The 11,470-nt window shown below is 35.1% G+C and overlaps 1 protein-coding gene across 4 annotated transcripts; it reads left to right on the top strand.

Moving 5' to 3' along the window:
* The first annotated feature begins 263 nt into the window (after positions 1-263).
* stau1 (staufen double-stranded RNA binding protein 1) lies at positions 264-10,832 on the top strand. Of its 4 annotated transcripts, none has more exons than XM_052558485.1 (15): positions 264-458; positions 1,580-1,920; positions 3,057-3,178; positions 3,264-3,420; positions 4,392-4,542; positions 4,643-4,814; positions 4,951-5,046; positions 5,157-5,369; positions 6,243-6,386; positions 6,583-6,729; positions 7,508-7,583; positions 7,680-8,002; positions 8,085-8,207; positions 9,673-9,752; positions 9,951-10,832. In XM_052558485.1, exons 2-15 carry the CDS (start codon positions 1,731-1,733, stop codon positions 10,036-10,038), a joined length of 2,082 nt encoding a protein of 693 aa, XP_052414445.1. In that variant the 5' UTR covers positions 264-458; positions 1,580-1,730; the 3' UTR covers positions 10,039-10,832. The 4 variants fall into 4 exon arrangements, with proteins under 4 accessions (XP_052414445.1, XP_052414444.1, XP_052414443.1 ...); XM_052558484.1 differs by having other exon boundaries at positions 7,677-8,002; XM_052558483.1 differs by having other exon boundaries at positions 265-458; positions 3,264-3,444.
* The last annotated feature ends 638 nt before the right edge of the window (positions 10,833-11,470 follow it).

The raw sequence follows: 11,470 nt of genomic DNA, 5'->3' as shown, positions 1-11,470 counted from the left end.
ACAAATAAACAGCATTTCAAATGGATAAAGTGTGCTTCAAGTATGTCCAAAACATGTTTGTGAGAGGATTGGGTTACCAGCCCCTCCACCACCATACCACTGTAACATAAGGCCCGCCTAACCACGCCACAAACCTCTGCAGATGCAGATTCTTTAAATACGCCTGATAAGAAAAGCTGAATTGTAATTTAATGTAAGAATCAATTAATAAAAACACTTTTTTCCATCGTTTTTACCGCACAAATGACTGGCGTCACGTCATTTCCTGGCAGGGGCGGAAAATATCGGGCTATTCTCTTTAGTGTTTGCCCTGTCTACATTCACCGTCTCTACCTCTTCCCCGTATTTTCATACTAAACCAGTCCAGAACCCCTTAAAACAGGACGAAACCGAACAGACACTAGACTTTAACATCGTAACTCATGGAGTAAATCACAACCGGAGAGAAATAAACCGAGGTGAGCTTTATTCAGCCGGCGTTTGTGGAGATGCGCGAGCTGCTAGTCTGTTAGCTCGAGCCATTCATATTGATCTCAGTGGATTTTATCGCATATTGTCATTGCAGCTTTTCACGAAAAACACACGTAACATTATAGAAACTGGCCTGATTTATTAATGCCATGCATTTTATATTTATAGCTCTAGTGTGTGGATATCGCTGTCTTTGATACTTGTGTAAGGATAGGAGGAGCCTTGACAGCTGATATTTATTTTTCTGTCCACATTTTCAGCTTGTGCGTTCGTTTTTTCTTTTAAATGTAAAAAAATAAATAAATCAGTTGACTGCAGCTGAAGTGCAGTAGGTCAGATAATATTGTACATACTATTTATGTTAGCTTGTAAAAATAATCGGTTTAATCTAAATTACACTGCCTTGGCGTTTCATTTTGCCACAACTTTTTTGCAAGGACGATGTGTTTTGATCTTGAGCTGTTAAACAGGTTTCCAGGAATTGTCAGACAATAAGAGCTTTTTTCCATGTTACTGTAATATGATGTTTTTTTCCGTTTTGACATTTAGCATTATTATATTAACCTCATAAAGCCTGTGAGCTTTATCATTTCTAAGGCTTTTGAATTCTCGAAATGATCAAAACCTTACTGCCTTAAATCGTCTGATTGACAGCTGAATTATTTAGCAAGTAAAAGGCCCTTAGTATAAAAATGTCTAAATTTTATGAACTAAACGTAAGAATAACTTTTTATATTCTTAGTCCAGTAAATTTTCGTCTTGAAATATTACTAAAGCAACTCAAGTTATCCATGCATAATTGTTATCCATGCATAATTGTTAGAAAATTATTTATACATATACATTGCATTATAGGTGTCTAAATTTTATGAACTAAACGTAAGAATAACTTTTTATATTCTTAGTCCAGTAAATTTTCGTCTTGAAATATTACTAAAGCAACTCAAGTTATCCATGCATAATTGTTATCCATGCATAATTGTTAGAAAATTATTTATACATATACATTGCATTATAGGTTCTGCTTTTATTAGCTTTTTACTATTACCTTAATTAGACATATTACTTGGAGATATTTAAAACCCTTTTCATTTTTGCCCTCTTGCAGGTAAAGCTTTGCAGTCGTCCTTCATTCTACAAACCTTCACTGTGGCGCTCTCTCTTTCCTACAACCCTTCTTTGTGAAGTTCTTTTCCTACCTGACTGCAAAGTCTGTACCTGGTCATTCAAACAACCCACCTTCCTACCAGCCAATCAGAATGTCACAGCTTCAGTTCCAGGCGCCTGGCAACCCTGCACCCAGTGCCGCCCCTTTACAGCTGGCCCCGCCTCAACCCGGGTTCAGCATTCCCTGTGGTGCCGCTCCTTTACCCTCAGAGAGTGCCAGTCACCCGCTCCGAAACTCCGCCCTGCCTTCTCCCTCCGCCATGCCCTTCTGCAACCCCACAGGTGGGTGATGCATTATATAGGACTTGAAAGTTTGTACATTTGAAATATGCAATTATGCCCAGGCCCATAGAGAAATCTTATGGAAGGTTTTTAACATTTCCATTCAGCAATAAAATCTGACAGCAGTCGTATAAAATTTGCTTTTTATCTCAGAACATGTTGGACATATATACACTACCATTCAAAATGTTTAGTCTGTAAGGTTCGGTTTATTTTTGAAAGAAAGTAAAATTTTTATTCAGTAAGAATGCATAACATTTATCAAATTTGACAGTAATTCAAAAGATGGTTGCACTTTATTAAGGTGTCCTTGTTAACAGTATAATTTAACATTTAAACATTTAAGTTCTAAGTAATATTAATAAACTACATTACTTACTATATAGTTAGGATTATGGTTTGGCTTAAGGTTACTTGCATGTAATTATGCATAATTTATTGATATTATAATAGTAAGCAGATGTTATGTGTAACAGAGACACCAGTGTTACCCAAAGATTTATATTTTAAAAACTTTTACAAAATTGACAAAAAAAAAAGTATAACAGTGGTATAAAATTATGAAAAAAATAAATACTGTTCAAAAGTTTGAAACTTTGGTAATTTTTTTTTTTTAAAGATTATTAATCAAAGGTTAAATTTAATATATTTATAATGCTACAAAATTAATATTTTAAATTAATGTTTATTTTAACTTAAAAAAATGCTCTTTACCAAAATATTAAGCAGCACAACTGATGGTAAGAAATGTTTCTTGAGCAGCCAATCAACATATTTGAATGATTTCTGAAGGATCATGTGACACTGACGACCAAAGTAATGACTGCTAAAAAATTCAGCTTTTCCATCAGAAGAATAAATTACATTTTAAAATATATGAAAATAGTTCTTTTAAATTGTAATAATATTTCACAGTGTTTCTGTTATATTTATTTTTATCAAAAATAAATGCTGCCTTGGTGAGCATAAAAGACTTTTCAAAAAATAAAAATAAATAAATAAATATATAATTACTAAACCTAAACTTTTTGAATAATCTGGGCCTGGTTATGACATGATGATAAAAATAATTTCTGGGATTGTTAGAGTTTTAAAATGTTTCCTTCTTGATTTAATCTTTTAATGTTCTCCCCTAGTATCTAACATGGCAAACCCTAAAGAGAAGACCCCTATGTGTTTGGTAAATGAGTTAGCCCGTTACAATAAGATCCAACCTGAATACAAGCTACTCAGTGAACAAGGACCAGCCCACTCCAAGGTAAGACTTGGAGTTTTTTTTTATACACAAACACACAAAACTGTCTCTTCCTGCCTGCCTGAACTTTCTTATATTGTGTGGTCAGATTTTCTCAGTGCGGTTAACTCTGGGGGATCAGCACTGGGATGCCGAGGGGACCAGTATCAAAAAAGCCCAGCACTCAGCAGCAACATGTGCTCTCTCCCAAAGCACTCTCCCCAAACCCAGTCACAGAAGCCCCCGCCTCCCAGGCAAGAACCCAGGTGGGATCTACAAGGGCTCAGAGTGTACGTCCAACTTTTGCTAAAACAATTATCTTTTTTTTTTTTTTTTTTTTAATTCAATGGCAGAACCTGGATTCTATAGAATAGAGTGGTCGAACCCTAAAAAGGCAAAAAAATATTGTAAAAGAAGTCTGTATACTGTAGAGAATGAGTAACTAGTGTCATGCAGAGTTGAGCTCCAGCCCTCATGAAACACACCTGAACCACATCAACAAAGATGTTCAGAAAATTACAGGCAGGTGTGTAGGAGCAGGGTTGGAATTGAACTGTCCAGAAACAGCATTTACTTCATCTACCTTCAAAACTTGAAATGTACAGTCACATGAGTTACTTTCATACATGGTGAGTAGTTGATCCTAGATTTTGGGTGAACCGTTCCTTTAAATTTAAAAAGAAACATCATCTTTCCACCTATTTGAACTCTTGAGTACATCCATTGGGGTTCATTTGTCTTCATGATGTACTGTACAGTATATCATAATTAGGTTTTTTTACAGTATCATTCAGACGCTTGGTAAAAATAAATTAATATTTTTATTCAGCAAGGACCCTTTAAATTGATCTAAAGTGATGGTAAAGGCAAGTTACAGGGTTACAGAGGATTTTTAGGTTATGCCTTACCATAAGTTTTCATTTGTTAACTTTAGTAAATTCATTAGTTAACATGAATTAACAATGAAAAATACTTTAAAATGCATTAATCAATGTTAATTTGAACATTTACTTGTACATGATTAAAATCAAAAGGTGTATATGCTAATATTATTTAATGTACTCAACCTAACAGTGATTGGTTGTGTTTTTATTAACAAACAGAGGTTAATAAATACAAATGTTTTAGTCCACTGCAGTAACCGCAATAATATTTTACGATCTTAATGTGTGTTCGGTTGAACCTCATGAATGTTAGCGGTGCAGTCAGCTGTTTGACATGTTTCTGTCTCCTGTAGATAACGTAACCCACACTGTGGAGCTTAATGCACTTTGTATGAAGTTGGGCAAGAAGCCCATCTACAAACCTATAGATGCCTACCAGGGAATGAGACCAGCGTTCAACTACAACATCAGAGCACCAGACCCTTATGCACGCTCCATGCAGAAGTATGCACTTTCTCTTTTAATCTGTTGCTTTTGCTTATTGAATGATGCATAATAGAGATTTTTATATTATTTAGTGTTTTGCTTTTCTTCTCTTGATCAGTTATTACTACCCATTTCCTCCTGTGGGGCCAGTACTGTATCATATGGAGCTGTCTATCGGTGGACAACAGTTCCACGGCAAGGGCCGCACACGTCAAGCAGCCAAACATGACGCTGCGGCTAAAGCTATCAAATATCTGCAGAAAGAGCCAATAATGCAGCAGCTAGCTGAGGTGAGAGTTCATACTACTAACATGATGAATGGGCAGTCGGTAGATCTTAGTCTAGAAAATACAAGCAAAATAGAATTATCTAATCTGTATTATTAAATCGTGACTAAAAAAAAAGCATGTCATGGTCATCCTGTAGATGGACGAAGAGCCAGAAGAAGAAAACCTTAACAAATCCGAGATCAGCCAAGTGTTTGAGATTGCACTGAAGCGCAACATGTCTGTGAATTTCGAGGTATTTCGGGATCTTTTCATAGGTTACAAATATATAAAAATGCACATTATAATTAAGCAAAACTTCTTGATTGTGCATGACTTTTCTTTTACTGTCCTCACTATATACAGGTGCTAAAAGAGACTGGGCCTCCCCACATGAAGAGTTTTGTGGTGAGGGTAACTGTGGGCGAGTTTTCAGGGGAGGGTGAAGGCAAAAGCAAGAAGATCGCCAAGAAACTAGCTGCCATCGCTGTCCTGGAAGAGCTCCGCAAACTGCCTCAACTACCTGTCACTGACAAGATACCACTACGTATTAAAAAGAAAAGCAAGTCCATTATTAAGGTAGAAGATGGCTTAGACTGGCTGAGTTAGTTTGATGGCTATTTTTCTTTATATTTATTTTTCTCTATACAGATATACTTCCAATCAATAGTTTGGGGTTAGTATGTATTTGTTTTTTGTTTTTTTGTAAAAAGTCTTATCATGCTCACCAGGCCAATTTATTTGAACAAAAATACAGTAAAAAAAATAATAATATTAAATTTTTTGTACCATTTAAAATATCCCTTTTGTGTTTTTATATTTTAAAATATAATTTGTTGCTGGGATGGAAAAGCTGAATTATTTTCACCTTTCAGTTTCACATGATCCTTCAGAGATCATTCTAATATGCTAATTTGATGCTCAAGAAACATTTATTATTATGAATTTCAAAAAACATTTGTGTTGTGCAATATTTTTTTAGAAACTGTGATGCATTATTTTTTAGGATTCTTTGACACAAATTACCCAAGGACAACTTTAATTTTATTTTTTATCAATTCTATGCACCATTGCTAAATAAACTTTAGTTTTATTATTATTAAATATTATTATTATTTTTATATATTAATTTAAAGTCTTACTGACCCCATACTTTTGAAAGATAGTGTATAAAGAGGTGTATTCCTTTTAATATTAAGGCAAACTTGACAGTGTAACTGAAATATTAATAACTTAATTGATATTAAGTAATGGAAATGAGTAATTATACCAACACAGACATTGGCTGCCATTCACTGAATGTCAAATGTCCTTTCATCGGATTCTCAGTCTAAATGCTCTGATGAATTGTTTTAATAATAATAATAATAATAATAATAATAATAATAATAATAATTCCTATTATTATTATTTTATTATTATTTCCTTAATGGATCTTGCCCCCGCTCTCAGCTGCAGACCAGCCCTGAGTACGGTCAGGGCATGAACCCCATCAGCAGACTGGCTCAGATCCAGCAGGCTAAGAAAGAAAAAGAGCCCGAGTACACTTTAGTGACGGAGAGAGGACTGCCTCGACGCAGGGAGTTTGTCATGCAGGTACTCCATCAGAGAGAAGAGTGTTCTCTGACTCAGCATTTTTATAATAGTTCAGTGCACATTTTGTGTGAAGGCCATGCTCTTCTTCTGCTCACTTTTTCTTGTACAACCTGCATAATTGCTTCTTGTCAGAAATGTTCCTTGAAAAAGAAATGTGTCCCCCGCCCCATTACTTTCTGTTTAACCTCTCCCTCAGGTGTCAGTTGGATGTCAGAATGCAGAGGGAATGGGACCTAGTAAAAAAGTGGCCAAGCGAAATGCAGCCGAGAAGATGCTGGAGCTTCTGGGCTTCAAAGTGCCTCAGCCACAACCACCCAAACCGGCACTGAAAACAGACGAGAAGGTGAGTGTCTGCTTATTATCAGCATTTCCTTTGTATTGAAACATGTTGGAAAAGCAGTGTCAGGAGATTTACAACTGGGGTCAAGGGCTGAATATTATTATTTTTTTATGGCTGTCAAAGTTATGGTGTGCACTTAATATATATTAATGCAACATGTTTCATGTAGTGTGTGTGTGTTGGGGGGGAGGATTCTTTTAATACATTCACCAAATTTGATTAATATTACTATTTCAGAGCTGCCAAAGTTAAGGTGTGTACTTATTAATGCAACACTTTTATATATATATATATATATATATATATATATATATATATATATATATATATGAGAACATTCACAAAATCTGATTACTGTTTCAGCTTTGTAAATAATGGTCAAATTTTGAGAAAAGTAAAACAATATGAATATAGTTTAGTGTAAAACATTTTAAAAATTTAAAATTTGTTTTAAAAAAAGGTATAAGAAAAATATTTAGTATAACAATATAAAAGCCAAGTATTTAATTTGGAAAATAATAAAAAACCTTTGTTGTCTTATGACTTTGCCCCTGATAATTGTATCACCTAGCAGAAATATTTTTCAAAAAAATGTCTATTTTTGGAAGGGGATCCCTCATAAGGGGAATGTCATATTTTGGCCATCAAAAGGTTCACCAAAAAAGGAACATTTACTAATTTTCATGTTGTTCCAAATCTTCCAAAACTACATTTAGAAGATGCATATCCAAGAATCATTTGCATTTGTATACCGTTATAAAGTTGTTTTATCTTTGTAAAGGCACCTGCTAAGAAACCTGGCGATGGACGTAAAGTGACCTTCTTTGAGCCGGGCTCTGTGGAGAAAACCGGTCTTGGTATGGGTTTTGTAGTCTGTTTTCATATTCTGTCATAAATTTCATATTCATGTGACTGTTGTCATAACCAATTGATTCATGTGTTTCTCAAAGCAGTCAATAAGGAGGAGAATTTCCGAGTTCCCTTCCACAGCCATCAGCAGCTTCCTGCTGGCATTTTACCCATGGTGCCTGAGGTGGCACAGGCAGTGGGTGCCAACCAGGGACCCCATGCCAAAGACTACGGTCACACAGCTGCCCCCAACCCTGCCAAGGCCACGGTAACGGCCATGATTGCCAATGAACTGCTGTACGCCGGGACGTCCCCGACTGCGGAGGGTATACTGAAGACCAACAACAGCTTGGCACACAGACCCCACGGACCCCTTACCAGACCATCAGAACAGCTCAGCTACCTGGCCACTATACAGGGCTTACAGGTATTAAAACTAACAGTGAACACACACTTATCCACCCCAGTGATGTTGCTCAACCAATCAGTACCTTTTGGTTTTTGTACAGGTTGAATACAAAGACTTTCCCAAAAACAACAAGAATGAGTTTGTGTCTCTGATCAACTGCTCCTCTCAGCCTCCTCTCATCAGCCACGGCATCGGCAAGGACGTGGAGTCCTGCCATGACATGGTAAGTTGTATATACATAATAATAATAATAATAATAACATTCACCGTGTCATACTACCGGTACATATATTTTACTCATAAATAAATAAAAATTCAAAAAGGATCTATTAAATAGATCAAAGTGTTAAAAAAATGATACATTTAAATTAAATGTTGTACTTTTAAACTTTGTTCATCAAAGATTCCTAAAAAACTGTATCTCGGTCTTCACAAAAATATTAAGCAGTTTTAAACATTGATACTGATAAGAAATGTTTTTTCTGAAGAATTTTAGTTTCATTGATATACTATAGTAGATTTTATTGAATTTTTAAATGCAGATTTGTTTAATACTTTGTTTTTGTTCATTTTAGTTAGGGTATATATATATATATATATATATATATATATATATATATATATATATATATATATATAATAATGTATATTATATATTATTAGTTGACATTTTTATTAGTTTTTGTTGTTTTTAAATGTCTTGGTTTTTATTTTTCAGTTTTCAGTCATTTTAGTAAATCAAGTTAAATGAGTAATGTTGCCTTGGAAACTGAGTTTAAGGGTTATATATTTTAGTTAACATTTATTAAAATTAGCAGAATTGATGGGTTTTAGTTTACTTTAAAAATCCTGATTGTGAAGACTGGAGTAATGGCTTCTGAAAATTCACTTCCTTCACAAGAATACATTACATCTGAAAATATATTAATATATTAAATAGATTTCAGAATGGCATTGTTTTGTATGTGTATACCTATACCTAATATCTAGAAAAGAAAAATCTATTTACCACCACAGGACAAATAAAATAAGGTACACTAGTGTTTTCATCTGCTAAAAATGGTTGAAACCAGTTATTTCTATCTTTGCTGTAGTGTGTGTCAGTAGGAAATATCAGTTTACATATCCAAACATTAATTTTGCCATTAATTGTAATAATCCAGTGAGTTTATTTTTGCACAAGGAGTCTGACAGCACAGAGATCTGATCTCACCATCATCCAGTCTGTCTGGAATGACATGATGAAACATAAACTGAGACAGACTTAATCCAGAAGAACTGTGGCACCATCTCCAAGAGGCTTCAAGAAACCTACCTGCAAAACTACTGCACTGTTAAACGTTTTAGGCACTTGTGTAAAAATGCGGTTAATGGATTATGGGATGCTGTCAAAATTAATGTGATAAATAGATTTTCTTTATCAGTTAACTTAAGTTAACTAAATTAAATCAACATTGGGTGTGACCATCCTTTGCATTAAAGCAGCTTTTGCCCTCAGTGCACTTCTGCATAGTTTTTCAGGTAGATTTGCAGATCGGTTTCCTGAAGCATCTTGGAGACATTGCCACGGTTCTCCTGGATTTAGTCGATCTCTGCTTTGTTTCTTCATGTCCTTCTAGACAGTGTATGTGTATTTATGCATCAGCTTGTTCCCTTGTTTACGCCAATGTATTTTTGTCTCTAAACAGGCTGCTCTGAACATCCTGAAGCTCCTGTCAGAACTTGACCAGCAGTCCAATGAGCGCACAGCTAATGGACCAATGACAGGGTCAGTCTCAAATGTTAAAAAGGTCTTATTTTTACAATATGATACCATACATGGACTTTGTAGGTGTCTTACAAAGTCACTGAACAATGTTTACTTTAAGTGACAGTTATTTCACGCATATGGCTAAAGATAGAGCTGATAAGAGTCCAGTAACCGCATACATTGCATTTAATTTCTCACGTGTCTCCCTCTCTATAGGTGCAACAAACAAGACCTCGAGGGTGATGCATTATTAAAACCGGCTAACTCAAGCACCATCAGAAAGACTCTGGACGGCACAGTATAGAACTGACTATTTGATTGGTCGTTTTATTTGCGAAACACTAGAGAAAAGTCAGAAGCAGAGTTTTGATTGGCTGCTCAAAAAGGCCTTTTGAGTAATTCTTAATTACTTAGATTTAAAAAAAAGTTTTCAAAACAGTTAAACAAGGTCAAGAGATGTTAATTTTGTTAAATGGTTCACATGCAGTGATACATTTTTAAACGCTAAGGCTTTAGAAAAGTCACCTCATCATATCCAGTGAAGTGGTGGTTTTGTTTTCGTTATTAAATTGTAAAACTATTATCGTGAAGTTTGACTCGAGTAGATTGGCTTTTTTTAGTTGCTCCAAGGACGTCATGTTTTCAGTGTCATGACATTTTGTTCTCGCTTTTATTTTTGGTTTATTTTTAACGTTGTATTATAGGAACCCAGCGAGTTGGGTTGTGTTAGCGCTGTTGTGAAGTGCAGTATAAAACCCCATTGAAGGATATGGTGAAGCTCTCAAACACGTCTCTGCTGTGGTGGTTTTTCTCCAGTGCTTTGAGTTACAATGACGACCATAACACTCACACACAAAAAAAAAAGTTAAAATTTGTCTACATTTTCATGTAGGTCTGGGAAAATGTTGTGACTTCAGTGTAGAGTGTGTGGTGGTGTTTTTTGTTGTGTATGGAAGCGATCAAGTAAATGTTTGTTTCAAGCACGATAATCTTCAGTCATGTCAGTTAAACCGATGCATTCTCCTATCAGTGTTGACCCCGCCCATCTCTCTACCATGGAATATGAGTAAAAATGATGTGCTTCTTGCACAAATAAAAGCACTGTGTGTGTGTGCTGTAAATACTAATCTCAGGGATTCCAGAGTTATGGAAAATATATTGCACTGGATTATGAATTATGAATAGCTGCATAAACATTCTTCCAAAATCATCAGATTGTTCCTCACACAAACAAAACAACATAAATGGGATGAGTAAATGGAGACGTAATGGAGAGAAATCAATAAAATAATAAATCAAACTCTCCAAATACTGCTCAAAATGATAAATCAAAAGCTCTTATGTAATTTCAGTTCCATGGATTTGATTCTTTTGGATCAAATGCACTGAAAAAAAATGTAAATGCACTTTAAGCTGCCTGGGATAAAAATGTTCTCCTGTTGAATACATATATAAATGCAAAGAATCCATAGTATCACCATTACTGGTTGGCATCCAGTGCACACATCAGCCCAATGTGTAAAGACTGCTAAATGTGAATATTAATCCACTTCATACGTGGTCACGGCTATTTGCATTAAGCGGATCAAAGTGAGACTTTTCTTGTGGGAATAATATGTTTAAGTCAGAGAAGGCCTGTAAATAAGGCTAAAGGGATACAATTAGGTAATTTCCACATCCTGTGTTCTATGCATATCAAGTTATACAATGAAAGCAGCATTATTTACTTTTAATCC

The sequence above is a fragment of the Carassius gibelio genome, chromosome B6 (assembly GCF_023724105.1).
Source record: "Carassius gibelio isolate Cgi1373 ecotype wild population from Czech Republic chromosome B6, carGib1.2-hapl.c, whole genome shotgun sequence".
Taxonomy (NCBI): Eukaryota; Metazoa; Chordata; class Actinopteri; order Cypriniformes; family Cyprinidae; genus Carassius; species Carassius gibelio.
This window is presented reverse-complemented; position numbering and strand designations above follow the sequence as displayed.

What these genes read in the sequence shown, in the direction of transcription:
- stau1 (XM_052558482.1), top strand. Translation starts at nt 1,731, where the DNA reads ATGTCACAGCTTCAGTTCCAGGCGCCTGGCAACCCTGCACCCAGTGCC. An exon ending in GCCCTTCTGCAACCCCACAG is followed by an intron (nt 1,921 to 3,056) that starts GTGGGTGATGCA and finishes GTTCTCCCCTAG; the next exon opens with TATCTAACATGGCAAACCCT. An exon ending in CCACTATACAGGGCTTACAG is followed by an intron (nt 8,003 to 8,084) that starts GTATTAAAACTA and finishes GTTTTTGTACAG; the next exon opens with GTTGAATACAAAGACTTTCC.